We start from the raw sequence: 15,048 nt of genomic DNA on the forward strand, positions 1-15,048 counted from the left end.
TCCTCTTAGGCAGTTAAGGTCGTACCCCCTTCCAACCGACCACGACAGAGTGGGAGACGTAGCCTAATGGTATGCGGCCCTCATGCGCTCATGCATCCACTTGGTCTAGACGTTAGAGCAACCTCTAGAACCAAGAGGGTTCTAGGACTTTCACCCAAGGATATCTATAGCACCCCATGTAGAACAGATTTTCGGTGTCCCATTTGGCCATCCACGAAATACCTGTGGAGGCTACGGCCCTGATGTTGCTAGGGCGTATGGTGGTCATGTCACACAAATGCGAGATACATGAGTCACACAGTCCAATTATGAATCAATCCTGTGCATGCCATGCTCTCGTGTGGGGCAACTCCGTCTATCAGGGAGACCTATGAACAACCTGCCCTATGGCATATACAATGGTACATCTCATAACAATGTTAAATGGGGGACCAACCTACCATTTTGATTAATGACAAGAGTGATCACCTTTTATTAAAGCTAAAAGTTGATCAGTTATAGATTCAGTTTTTGTAAAGACGGGTGTGAATGCTATGTTAATGGTAAGCCCCATCAATCTCGGTCCCTTAAGATCCGTTCTTACCTTGGTGATTCTTAAATTAGGGAGATAGAGCGATTCAAAGAGGAGTTCTCTTCCGATCGATTAGAGTGATGCATTTCATTGTCCTTTGTAATTAACTCGAGAAATGGAATTTCGTCTTCTGGTAAAAGGTCAGCCCTAGGATAATACATGTTGTGATAATGACTAACTTATAAGATATCCCAAATAGATGTTATAGTTCAATTAGCTTGTTTTTGCTAGTTTAAGATGGCTCTTCCTGGCCAAGCTGGTCAAACTTCCTACAATTCAGGTGGAATTGTGCTTGGTCTAAAATGTGTGCAATGATAAATGCCAAACAAGTAAGATAAATTAAACATCTTGTAAAGTTAGAACTTGGCATGTGGTAAGGTAGAAGAATTAGTTGGGTATAACCTCAGCGTATTTTGAATACCCCTCCCTATAAGGCAAATAGCACGTGGTATATTTTTGAACTAGATTATCTGTTGTAAGTGAGTCGTAGGAAGTTTGGAGAAGGACACTAATCAAGCCCAAAATATTTACTATATCGAGTGCCCAATTTAACGGTTCTAGGTGATTCACCTCGCTCTCAACTATAACTTCCTAACCAGTGCACATGTAAAGGGACTGGAAAAGAAAAATCATTAGATAGAGATATTTTTCTTTGGCCAATGAAACTGTAGTTTTGAAAAAGAGTTGGTTGGCTCGATTAAAGAGGGGGTATAGGCGTCTCCGATGATAATATATTCATAAGCCATATGGGCAACCATTAATGTCATGAGCACATCTATATAGTGGTATTCATAACTTAGAGGATTAACAATATGCCCGTTCATGAGAATTTGTTATACGATTATTCGTTTGCCCAATGCTAAGAAAGTATCGTATATCTCATAAAAATTATTACTTCTTAGCTAATGATTGACCTAGTGTCTCTCAATAAAGCAATTATTTTAAAGGCACTATTACTAAGTGTATGTCATTGCAGTCCTTTCTTTAGAAGAACCAATTCACAAGAATAATCTAGTTCAAATTGATAGATGGTGCAATGAATATAGATTAATATTCAAAAACCCTCATGCATCAAACAATGGGAGACACTAAGCCCATTACCAAATCATAAATTCTCAATCTAATACCCAGCCTACGATTCGCAATTGGTATAGGTGTGACCATGTATGTGGCTCAGCTTTTTGCCTATTTTTGGTCCACGTGCCAATCCTCTATTAATCACATGTCCCAACTAGTTCAAACTTTCTAGTAAGTTAAATGGAAAGGTCACTTGACATTTTAGATTTGTGTTTAGGTTGATATCCATAAACAAGAGAGTTTAATCACTGATTCATTTCTCTTAACTTTTTTATTCAAACTATGATTGGACACTAGTTGGAGACGTTATCTTTAAACATCTTGTTTGTTAGTCTCATGAAACAGGGATGGTGGAATGTGACACTATGCCCAAGTTGTCGGCCTATCTGGGTGACAAACCCCCCATAGTGACCTTTGAGCTTTCTTAAAATGATTGTTTGAAGTTGGAATAACAATGGTTGGGCTAATCATACACTTTCATGGCATATATTACTGTCTTTTTTAGGTGGTCAGTTCTCCTTGGGTGTACCTTTGTGTACTTTTTCGGGTGACTAATTCTCCTTGGGCGATATATATTATTTGGTCTTTTTCGGGTGGTTAGTTCTCCTTGGGTGTACCTTTGTGTATTTTTCCAGGTGACTAATTCTCCTTGGGCAATTTATATTATATGATCTTTTTCAGGTAGCTAGTTCTCCTTGGGCGTATTTTGAGTATTTTTTTGAGTGGCTAGTTCTCCTTGGGCGTACATTTGAGTATTTTTCCAGGTGGCTAGTTCTCCTTGGGCGACTTTTTACTAGCTAGATGTGCATCCCTAGGTCTATGAGCATGTGCATACATCCATGCATTTAAACAATATTATTTTATGTAATTTATTTAATGAATGCGTATTTGCTGAACCTTATTTGATTTCCATGATAATCATTGTGTAATAATTGTTATACATTGTCTATGATAACTATGCTTAATTATCTTGATGATACGATAAATCTTGGGTGTTATACCTCACTGGATAGCTATTGACGACTAATTCAAGGACATTGACACTTTAATGAGTCAGATCATGCATGGATGGAGTTATAGGCGTCTCAGGTGGCCACAATGACGACCACTCTTATAAGCAAGTCATGATGGTGTGCACATCTGGGGGGGGGGGGGGGGGGGTGGGCTCCAATCACAAGGTATGGAATTTAGCACTGTGCGGGGCCCAATGATCCCATTATGGTGCTCTACAACTAAATCATGAACAACCCAATCAACTAAAAAAGATGGTACAGCAAAAACAAGGTATATTCAACTAAGGGTTAAGGTTTAGGTTTAGGTTATAAGTATGATTAGCCCTTCTCAGATGAGGGGGGAGGATAATTTCCATTCATTTATTATGATGGCTTTGTATCCCTTAGCCCACTTTGCAAAACTTTTCCCTAGAATGTATTGATTGGATGAACGGGCTGACGGTATATTCTATTGACCTCTCTTACACCAGACTACCCCGTGATTTTGCACCAGAACCCTTAAATATCAGATATCACAACCCAATTAAAGAGATGGAACGAACCTTTCTCTCTTATATATGGTAAATAAGCACATCTATAAACACATCATTTATAGAGAACAGACACTACCTATTCTCCACCTGTTGTAAATCATTTGACCCAATTTACTATAGTCACACATTCTCGGTCATTGGAATTGTGCTCGTACTTTAATACCCTCGGACGGTGCACCTAATTTAAGACTCTGTCTTATGTCATGCTTTACAAAATCATTGTCATCGCCTCATCTCCTCCTTGTTTACTATTGACCCATAAATTGATCATAGATATTTAACCTGGATCTTCTTACATCTTAGTCGAGGATTAATAATAGTTTTTGATAGCATCAACTACAGTAGATCCCAACGTAAATGATGTTGATACGAGAATTTGTTGTCCCAGCTTGGTACTATTATTAGTTTCTGGTGGACTGTAGCTTCCCATCTCTCATACTATTTAATAATAGTACAATCGGCCTCCAAGAGAGAGAGGAGTGATCTTAGTAGAGCTATGACTTAATGTACAGTGCTGAAATTCGACTTGCTTCAACTAGTCGTGTGAAACCTACGACCAGTCGTAGGAGACCCACGACCAGTCGTAGACCCCCTACGACCAGTCGTAAAACTGTCAAATCTTATCGCGCCCGAATTTTTCAAATATCTATTGGTTCTACAACCAGTCGTAGAGGTCCTTAGACCAGTTGAAGGCGTGATTTGCTCACCTATATATAGAGCACGAATCTCAGAATTAATTCATTGAAAGAAAGAAAAAAAAAAAAACCAATTCAAGTTAATTTAATTTGGTCTTCTGAGAGATAAGTCGATGCTCCATTTAAGCTAAGTGTGCATATTTAATATTCTCTTTCTTTAGCTTTGTTAATTGATTTTGTTTTTTATATTCCAATCTAATATGAAAAGAGGAATTGTTGTTTTCCTTTTTCTGGAATCAAAATCAATTAGAGCTAGCCCTTTTGTTTTAATTTAAAATCTATTAGAACCTAAACCATTATAAAGTGAGTATTAGACATTGAACTTGGACATCCTTTCTATCAAGAGTAATTAGGACGATCCCACTCCTATGGCTGACAAGATATCGATTATTTGCATATTTAGGTGCTATACTGCTTTTCTAAATGATCTCCTTTTCATATGGAACCTCTTCTTGATGCAGGATGAATATTCACAATGGATAGTTGCAAATTAGAGAAGCCTTCTAGAAGTCATGGCCGAATTTCCTTCAGCCAAGCCGCCTCTTGGAGTTTTCTTTGCAGCGATAGCCCCTCGCTTGCAGCCAAGATATTATTCGATCTCTTCCTCTCCAAAGTGAGCAATATTTCAAATTTGACCGATCAAATTTCCAGTTATTATTCATTATTGTTATCATTGTCATTTTTCTAGTGAATGGTTGTTGTTAGATTTTGTTTTATTAATCATGGAAACCATTGTAAATCAGAGTAATACCGAGCTCTTTGATTTCATAAAGTGTTGATTTCATTTTTGCTTTTAATTCTTTCTGCAACCATGATCAATTAGGACAATCCCAAGTTCATCAATTTCTTTTTTTTTCTTCTCTTAATTTTTATTTTTATTTTTCAATTTTAACCATCTGATACTTGTCCACCAATTGGCTAGTTTGGTAATCAATTCAAGGTAATTTTTGGATTATGATGCATCTAAGTTGGTGCTGACAGATTAATTTGAGTTACTTGTATGCCACATATATCAACCATCACATCTTGCCAAAGTTGTTATGCCTGAAAGCTACCTCTGCAGAAATACTTTACAGGTAAATATTTCCCTTGAATTTGTGGATGATGTGATTATAACAATATATCTCATGATTTACAAGATAAGCCTATATTTTCCTCATAAAATGAGCTTATGGTCCAATTTGACAAATCTTCTTTTACTATTTTCTCTGTGTAATTTTGTGTTCATGCTACTTCTATCAGCGACATGAATATAGAACGGATCCTTATCCATTTGTCTTAACAATAGTAAGATTGAGGAAAGTGAACTCTCTGATGCAAGCTCAACAAATTTGAAAGAAGATGGATCTTCACCGTCCCTAACTCTAATCAGAAAGCAAGTAGATATGCTATACCAGCTCATAAATTCACCAGTTAAATGGTTAGTCCTGTAAAATATATGGAATGGTTTTTTGAAGATCTGTTTTCCCTTCCACTTCTTTATTTCTTTCATTGGTATGGCATTTTAGAGTTAATCTATGTGCATATGGAAAATCAGGGATCGTATTCAGATAAACTTTCATATCTAAAAGGAAAAGTGCCTTCCTCGATAAGAATTCTAACATCAGTTGCCCTGCCCTTTGGAGTTTTTGAGAAGGTTTTGTTAGATGATTCAAACCAGGTTTGTCTCATCTCATCTCATGTCACTTGAGTGTATCCAACATCAATAAAATGCTAATTCTAACATATCGACCTTTGAAACCTTTCCAAAATTATCAGAAATGGCATAGGTGATAATCAAGCAAATGCTAGATGTGTATGCCTAGATGAGGGCTTCACTTGGTGAGGCATGCATTTCATGACAAAGAGGCATGCATAACAAGTGATTTCTTGTTTAGAAGCCTGAAATATAACTTCATGTAAGCCATGCACTATCTGTTCATTCCCTCACATATATGTAACATAGTTTGTTATTCCTCGAACTAATAATGTCTGCATTTGATTATCTTAATATTGGGTCATGTTGTTTGCTTGCAGTCGATCACAATGCATCATTAACATGAGAGATGCATCGGAGTAGACTTCCTTTTTCTCTATCCAGGGTCCATGTACACTGGAGTAGACTTATACAAGAAGTGTGGAGTGTCCATTATTCAAAGGTGAGCTTTTATGCAAGTATTGAATTTGGATTTTCCTCATAAAAAACTAAGCGAGTATTTTGAGATAAATATGAGATTTTCACTACCTATTCTAATAATAAATGCGGATCCTCTAGCACTAAAACTGTTGGAAAGACTTTTGGCATTTGTACAAAAGTCCCTTCTGCACAGGTATGTATTTGCTATTGTGTTTCCAATTGTCTATAAAGAATGGAAATGCTTCCTTAATTCTTGTTAATATGAAAATGGGGAAAGGGATAACCTCTCCAACTAGCAAAGAGACAAAACCCTGCTCCAAGACTGAAGGAAAGCACACAATCCCATAGCTAGAGGGTCATGGGTCCAATCTTCCTGTCAAATGCCTAAGCTACATGTCATTTTATTCAATTCCTTATACGTTTTGAAAAATAGTATTTTATAGATCAGATTTTTCCAAAGCTTTTAACTAGATATGCATATCCTTTTCTGTCTTAAGAACTCCTTTTTTGAGGGCTGAAACTTTCCTATTGAGTACTCCTCTTACTTTTCATTTGTAAGTGGTGAAAATCTTTTCTTTCTTAAACAATAATGAGGGGTATTATTCATTTGATTTAGATACAAATGCTGCAACAAAAACACAAATATGAAATCACTACTACTAGATTTATGGCTCTAACTTACAGCTGGATGGACACATTCCACACATGGAAGCAGACCCATTCCGAAACAAATACATGCAAGGTTCATGTTAGATCATATTGAGAATGTTGGAAGGTATCAACATGAATGATTTTGCAGATTGAGAATGTTGGAAGCTATCAACATGAATGATTTTGCATGTAATCTGATTACTTACAAGCACACAGTAGAACTCATATGCATCTGTTTGTTTACACTTCCAAATAAGTTGGTTATAATCTTCTATTCCTTATCCATATGTGATGTAACGAATCTGTATTTTGGGTTCTTTGGAAACTAGGAATTTACAAGTTGCTAAAGAATTTATTTTCTGGAAACAAATTCTTTATGAGAAACTGATTGGGTGTACCTTACCATCTAAGTTCTCTTTGGCCATCTAGGAATTTATAAGTTCTCTTTTTGCCATAACCCAACCAAATCTAATTCGGTGTACCTTACCATCTAATCGCTGTCCATCTTTTTCTTAAACAATTGATATTTATATTCTATATTCTTTGACGGAGCTTATCAAATTAAAGTTTATATCTCACAACTACCAGCCACACTTGTAACAGGTAATAGGACACTTCAGCCTAATATAAGTCAGGCTCAAATCATGGGCATACATGTACTGATCCAAACTCAAACCATGGGGGCCCATCTTTAGACGGGGCAGGGCCTCAAATTAAGATTGTTTGGGAAATTGTAAGTTTTAACCTCTGACTAATGAAAATTTATTCTTTCAATGTGTTTCATTCTTTAATTTTCATTTTATAGTCCATTTAGTTGGTTATTTGTTCCAATGCAAACCAGTAATATGCAAAATTCCACTTGTCATTTTGTTTTTTGCAGATGCCAAAATGCTTCATTGTTGTATGAATCATCATGTATCCAGTGCTAGATGCTAATATCTTAGTTATGTCAAGTACGTAAGGCACATATGTATGAGATCCATACCGTTCATCTATTATACCTGTGGATACTCCATATGTCCGAAATCATAAAAACCAAATGATCCAGAGCCATGCCACTATTTTATAGGCTTTTATTTTTTTGCTTGTTTTGTTGAATGTGTACACCACAAGAAATAGTGGGGTCAGCCAGCATTGAAACCTTCTTAGGGCCATCATAAAGTTTATTTGCCATCCAACTTATTCATAAGGTTAGATAAGACCGGGATGATGGGAAAATACAAAAATCAGCTTGATCCAAAACACATGTGGCCTTAAGGAGTTTTTAAATGTAAGAATTCAATCCCTACTGTTTCCTGTAGTGGGGTGCACTTGAGCTTTGTATATGCCTTGCTCATGCCCTAAAATAGACTAGAAAAATGAATGAACGGCTTGGATAAAACACATACATCATGGTGGGGACCACAGGGCATTGACATTAGCTACCTGGCTGGATCAGAAATGGGCCCACCTAGCTTTGGGTTTGGTTTGGCCTGATCTTCGTGGCTTGTTGGTTTGATGCAGGCCTGAGGGTTATGCATGGCCTGGCGCGACTAGCTTGGCATTGGTGACTGAGATTCGTAGTTCCTAGCTTGAGCCTGACTTGGGTCATGCAGGGCATGGACCTTGATTCATGGGCTAAACTTGGACATGATATAGGCTAGCCCATTTTAGATGCTAGCACATGGGCTGCTCAAACCATGGTTTTATGACTTGGACGAGCCTGATGAGATTCGTCCGAGTCAGCTCGAACTTGATCCGACTTGATCCCGTAAGCCAGGCCTAGTCTGAGTCGACTTAGGTCTTGCAGGAAATGACATGGGTTAATGGTTCATGGGGTGCTGGACTTGGACAAGCTATAGGTTGGCCCATTTGCAATGCCAGCTTATGGGCTAGGCTTGACCAGTGGTTTAAGATTTGGTCGAGTCTGATGTTACTTGTCAGAGTCAACTCATATTTGGTTAGACGTGATCTAACTCTATGGATTTCTTAAAGGGAGGCCTCCCTATAATATGCCCTTTTGTGCTACTCACCGCTTCGAATCTAAGGTATGGTCAAACCATGGTTTCAAGATTAGCAGTTGGATGTTGAATGAATGCCTTTAGTTTATGTAGAAGACATTGATCAATTGATAGTAATACTCGATCAATTGAACCTCTCTAAAATTAGATAGATTGCTCTCTCGACACTTTGGACATGTTCATCAATGATCGGGTCGATCGATCAATAATAATTAGAAGAATATCTCAATTTCATCGAAATGTTTTTAGCATGTTCAATTGACCAAATTTGCAACTTTGATCGAATCAATGACTACTTGATCGATGTCAATAAATTGACGACACATGCGGAGCTACATAAGTGAGCAATATATTTCTTATTCTGCTTGTGATAATATATATATATATATATATATATATATATATATATATATATATATATATATATATATATATATATATATATATATATATATATATATATCGGGTGCAATTGGGACTTAAGAGTATTCTTAGTGAATGTTAAAATGTTCTTAAGGATTATATAGAGCAAAAGTTAGGGTTTTGAGTGATTTGAAGGGAGTTCTGATTGTTGTAAGTTTCATAGCTCTTGTAATATTGTTTCATGGTTAATTGTTTGTCACTTTGTACTGTGATTTTTTCTTAAGAAGGTTTTTCCATGTAAAATTTATGTCTTCTCAGTATGTTTTTGTTTGCGTTTGATTTTGCCTTGGTTGATTGAATTCGAGTTTGCTTCTGCGATATTCCCAACATTTAATACATTTCCATCACATTAGATCAATTAAACCTACTACCTCATGTACTAAAATGATTTTTGAAGCCTAATTCAGGTCTTTTAGGGGCATTTACACAGATATATGGCTAATGGGCTAGATCTGGACATGTTTCACTAGGCCAATTACTACTCTAGCTAGTTCATAGGCCAAACTTGAGCTCATGACCTCAACGTTGAAACACAAGTTGTATGCCATTGAGCTACGGATTCAAGCCCATTGAGTTAGTTCATAAATAGGGCTCTCTCATCATGAATGTTCCCTGAACCGAAAATATAGCAAGGGTAAGTGGGAATGGGCAGAGTCTCCATCAATGCCCGTTCTTTAATCGAGCTGCATTCCTGGGCATGAGTCCAACCATATACTAATCTGACTAGAAATTTAGCCCAGATTTGGCCTAATGGCTATATGAAAAGCTGAAGCCTAGCCCAAATCAAAGTTTTAAAGCCCACAAAAATAGGCCAGGCCCAAAACAACTTGGACACTATGGGCTGTTGATACTATTTCTTTCAATATCCACCTCTTTCATTTGCGCGCACGCCTTCCCGATCAACAGGCAAAGCCATTGATGAATACTTGGTAAGATTATAATGGTATTTTTGGAATAGGTTATATAAAATTTTGTGAGGATTCGGTATCTTAGTACTCAATATTCTCTCTATTCTTATAAGCATTTTCTCTTATTATATTTCTAATACAATCACCCTTTGTCTAAAATGAGATATATTGAAAAGAAAAAAAAAGAAGAAGAAGAAAACATCGTCCCCTTAGCTTTAAACACTAAACAATATATATCTAGAGCTTCTTAAGAAAAATATCAAACTGTTTTATTTTATGATGGAATCTTCTTCAATGTAACTACTAATCTAATATTAGTAGTTACTGACGTAAGATGAACCCTCACCTAAAAATAGGGGCCTATTTTGTCTCTGTTGGTGAATCCCAACCTCCATATATAAGTCTTTAATTGCATGCATTTTCATGACAATGTCTCTCATCTTCATTCGTTCCTTTGGCGATTCTACAGAACACGATACACCAACGCTGACCAATGAAACCAAGCAATCATGCGTTCTATTTATCAAATTGTTACGATTTTCACTGTCTCGAATTGCTTCAGCATCTTCTAAGAGAAGTCTTGGATCTATAATCTCCATTACTTGTTCAGGGAAAGCTGACTTTGCAAAGTGATGAAGGCTCTGATTGTCCTTAAACATGTCATCGGTTGGTTGCTTTCCAGTGATCATCTCGAGTAGAAGGATCCCATAACTGTATACATCTCCATGTGTGGACGCCTTACCGCCCATCCCATACTCTATTATTTACAAATATCACATATTTGAATGTTAGGCATCTATTTAAAGAAAGATAAAAATAGTGGTTAGATATTGAGAGGGAGAAAGGAAATATTTCATTTAAATAATTAACATTTCCGCTTACACACGTATCATGGGCCCAAAATCCGAACAGTCCATGTGATGCAGCACCCCATGGAACCCCTAAGGACCAATTTTCACCCTGATTCAAAACTTTGGTGGGCCATAGCAAAGGGAGATTTAAATCAAGAGAGGAAACTGTTTCCTTTTGCCGTGGCCCACCAAAAGTTTGGATCAGGGTAAAAGTTGCGCGTTGAGAGTTTCATGGGTGTTACATCACATGGACAGTTCAAAGTTTGGGCTCACATCAAGCACGCAGAGAAATTTAACAAGATAATCATGATTGTACAAACATATTCAATTATAAAGCAATCCGAATTGAGGTGGGGAAAAAATTATGGTACAAAGCGACAATGCGCTATAAAAAAACGAAGTTACAAGATATGAAATCTTAGCAATCAAAGCTCCAAGAACGAATGGTCAAACCTTTTTTCTTAAAAATCCTCTCAAACTCTTAAACATGTTTAGAGAACCCTAATTTATACCCTAATTCCAATCATACTTTGTATATATACTACCGCAATTGAAATAGGAAACAAATGGCACACTTAAGAAATTTTGCACACCTCTTTGATGGGACCTTTGATGACATCGACAACCATCAATAACCAGTCGATGACATCGAAGAACCCTCAATACCATCGAGTAGCAACCTCTAAAACTATCCAACAATCAACAAGAATTTTTCTAAAATTTTCCAATAAGATCCAGCATATGTTATTGGCATCAACAAACTCTATTACAAACAAATTTAAGACATTAGATAACTATATATATAGACACACACTAATGTACCTAAAAATATCCATCGATTAGGTTATTTTATGCATATCGTTATTAACAAGCTTCACCATAATATTATTATATGGAAATTACCAATCATTTTGCAAGATGAATGAATTAAAAAAATGGATTGAAAACCTTACCTGGAGGAATATACCCAATCGATCCCTTAATCCCAGATGTGGTAGTTTGATTTTGGGAGAAACCTTCTGCAGCTTCAGAGAGGAACCTTGTTAAACCAAAGTCACCCACGTGGGCAACCATATCATCATCGAGAAGAACATTGCTTGGTTTTAGGTCTCGATGAACAATTGGTATTTTGGAATGATGATGAAGATAATCTAATGCTGAAGCCACATCAATGGCTATATTTAGCCTCTGGGTAAGATTCAAACTCCTCAGTTGAGGTTGTTCATCTACATTTGGATGCAACCACTTCTCCAGACTACCATTATGCATGTACTCAAACACTAGAGCTTTGAAATCATTGCCATTAAAATCAGTGCTCGAGCAAACTGTTAAGATCTTGAGAAGATTTCGATGCCGGATGTTTCTTAATGCTTGGCATTCAGCTGCAAAACTCTTAAAAGCTCCTTGTTGCAGGAGGTTGAGTACCTTCACTGCAACAAGTGTTTCAAAGCATTCTAGAATTCCTTTATATACAGAACCAAAACTTCCCACACCAATTAAATTAGCTGAGGAAAACCCATCTGTTGCTTGAAGGAGATCTGCATAAGAAACTTGTAACCACTGATTCTGTGTGGAAGATGGAGAAGTAGCTTTCTTTTGAGAATTTCTTCTCCAATAAAGAGCTGCAATGATACACGACAGGAGAAACGAAGATAAAACCACAGTAATGACTGTGACTTTTACTGTGGGAGCTAGAGGCTTCCCTCGTTTCTTAGAAGCTTGCTTAGGGCACCCTGGCAATTGTAGTTCTGGGATACCTCCACAGAGTTTGCTGTTTCCGACAACTGAAATTGCGCTGGCATTTTTAAAGATCCCTCTTTTGGGCACTTCACCTTCGAAATTATTGAATGATAAATTCAAATACTGTAAGTAAAGAAGTTCTTCAAAATACTTTGGAATCTGCCCTGACAAGTTATTGCGCGAAAGATCTAGCTCTATGATACCTTTCAAATTCCTTAGAGACTCTGGAATGGTTCCTTGAAACAAGTTGCCATGCATATCAAGCAACTCCATGCTTTGACACTTTCCCAACATATTTGGAATTTCACCTGATAGTTTGTTCTCTGAGATGTCCATCTCCCTAATATTTTCGAAGTTATCAACTTCCAGCAGGAGAGACCCAGTGAATGAATTGCGATCCAGGGAGATTATAGCTGCGCCGACTTGGTTGAGGATGGTACCATTGAGTTTATTTCGAGAAATGTACAATTCTTCCATAAATCCCCAATTTGCAAAACTTGATGGTATGTTTCCATGGAAACCATTTCCATCCAAGTAGAGAAAGCTCAATCGAGTAATGTTACCAATTGAAGATGGGATTCGCCCTGAAAGTTTATTTTGAAACATTCTCAAGACTTGCAACTTGTCAAGCTTCCCAATAGCATCTGGAATAATACCCTTCAGGGAGTTCTCTGCCAGACTCAGAACATACAAGCTAATGAGATTCTCAATTCCCTTGGGAATGATTCCAAATATCTTGTTTCTCCCTAAAAGGAGCACGTTTAGCTGTGTCGAGAGATTAGCAATAGAGCTGGGCAACTCACCATAGAGATTATTGGTAGCTGCACTCATAACTTTCAGACGGGTGCAGTTGGTAAGTGAAGTGAGGAAGCTCAGGTCATCACCTTCCCTGCTTCCAAGCTGATTCATCTCAATATTTAAAAGGTAGAGACGCGAAAGACTTCCTAGATTCAAAGGCACATGTCCACTAAAACTGTTGGAGCTAAAATCAACAGCTCCGAGACTTGAAGCATTGGACAATGAAATTGGAATCGGTCCAGTGAATTGGTTTCTTCCTAAAGCAAACCATTGCAGGCGCGGAAAAGCAAGGCCTAGGTTGGGGGGAATTCTTCCATGTAGCCGGTTAGCTGCCACGCTAAACACTTGGATGGATGAGAGATTATAAATCGATGGTGGAATCGTACCTGATAACTGATTTCCAGCTATTAGAAAATTGATAATGCCTGCCAATTGACCAAGCTGGTTTGGAATTTGCCCGTCAAAATTGTTAGATGTTAGACGAAGAGTCGTGAGAGACGAAAGGTTCCCCAACGAAGGTGGGATGCTTCCACTGAGATTGTTGCTGTAGACGTTAAGAGCAATGAGCTTTGACAAAGAGCCAAGCTCAGTGGGAAGCTTTCCGTCCAACTGATTCTGCTCGATGTGAATGGCTACGAGTTTTGAGCAGTGGCTCAGATTGGATGGAATTTCTCCATGCAGTGAATTTACGGACAGATTGAGATGCTGCAACCGGAATAGACGGTCTATTTCTTGAGGGATTTGGCCTTGGAATTTGTTGTTGGAGAGATCGATTCTTCTCAGGAAAGAGAGATTTCCAATGTGAGGTGATAAGTGGCCCACCAGGCTGTGGTACCTGAGGTTCAAGCTCATGACCCTTTGATGATGGCGGCGACTGCAGGTGATTCCCTTCCATTTGCAGAAATGGAGAGAATCGTTCCATGAACTCAAGATTCCAAGAGGATCTTCGGAAATACCATATTTGAATGAGAGCAATGCGAGTCGATCTGTCTCATTTTTCAATGTAAATACAGAGGGTGAGCAGGGGTTGATGGAGGAGAGAAGGATTGCATGGAAAAGGATAAATGACCATAATACCCTGAGATTGGAACGTGGGAATTCCATTATGTGGATAGGAGATGGGATGATGAAGAAGAAAAAACAGGAATGCAGTGATGAGTTGTACTCACCTACAATATTTGTAACTCTTGTAGCTCATATATATGACGGGAAACGGAGGCGGATTGCATGCTAGTGTGTTGACGTCACTAAGCTCCGTGGGTCCCACCATAATGTATATCTTATATCCAAACCGTCCGTCCATTTGTGAATGCCTTTAGTCCAGGGCTTCTTGATTCCTCTTTGTGGTCTTTACTCTTTAGGCACCCACGCGCTTTTGACGAAAGAGGTCACCTACCATTTAGATGAGTAATATGATAATTTAATCGTCCACTAGCACAACTTTCCTTGCCTCACGTAATTCATACTCACCATTAGATGAGTAATATGATAATTTAAACGTCCCACTGGACAACACTACCGAGTGGGTGAGTCCAGATGAATTGAGTTGACTTCGTCCAATCCAAACTCAAACCGAGTCAAGTTGGAGTCACCCAGTAACTCGACTCAACTCGACGCGAAATCCAACTCAGTACTGATTCGATTCGATCTAAAACTCGACTCATACATATAT

At 37.9% G+C, this 15,048-nt stretch overlaps 2 protein-coding genes across 7 annotated transcripts; one reads left to right on the plus strand and one right to left on the minus strand.

Annotated features, from left to right (window-relative positions):
- The first annotated feature begins 4,354 nt into the window (after positions 1-4,354).
- On the plus strand, positions 4,355-6,270 carry LOC131256318 (alpha-glucan water dikinase, chloroplastic-like). Of its 6 annotated transcripts, none has more exons than XR_009176742.1 (5): positions 4,355-4,502; positions 5,132-5,268; positions 5,427-5,549; positions 5,648-5,787; positions 5,906-6,270. XR_009176742.1 is itself a non-coding variant. In XM_058257276.1 (4 exons), exons 1-4 carry the CDS (start codon positions 4,402-4,404, stop codon positions 5,924-5,926), a joined length of 336 nt encoding a protein of 111 aa, XP_058113259.1. In that variant the 5' UTR covers positions 4,355-4,401; the 3' UTR covers positions 5,927-6,249. The 6 variants fall into 6 exon arrangements, 1 of the variants encoding a protein (XP_058113259.1); XR_009176741.1 differs by having other exon boundaries at positions 4,355-4,965; positions 5,178-5,268; positions 5,906-6,267; XR_009176739.1 differs by having other exon boundaries at positions 4,355-4,965; positions 5,906-6,252.
- A 3,950-nt stretch (positions 6,271-10,220) lies between these two features.
- LOC131255448 (probable LRR receptor-like serine/threonine-protein kinase At3g47570) lies at positions 10,221-14,611 on the minus strand. The gene is made up of 2 exons (XM_058256166.1): positions 11,792-14,611; positions 10,221-10,744 (listed from the first exon to the last, which is right to left on the minus strand). Exons 1-2 carry the CDS (start codon positions 14,478-14,480, stop codon positions 10,302-10,304), a joined length of 3,132 nt encoding a protein of 1,043 aa, XP_058112149.1. The 5' UTR covers positions 14,481-14,611; the 3' UTR covers positions 10,221-10,301.
- Between the last annotated feature and the right edge of the window lie 437 nt (positions 14,612-15,048).

This window comes from Magnolia sinica, chromosome 9, assembly GCF_029962835.1.
Source record: "Magnolia sinica isolate HGM2019 chromosome 9, MsV1, whole genome shotgun sequence".
NCBI classification, from domain to species: Eukaryota; Viridiplantae; Streptophyta; class Magnoliopsida; order Magnoliales; family Magnoliaceae; genus Magnolia; species Magnolia sinica.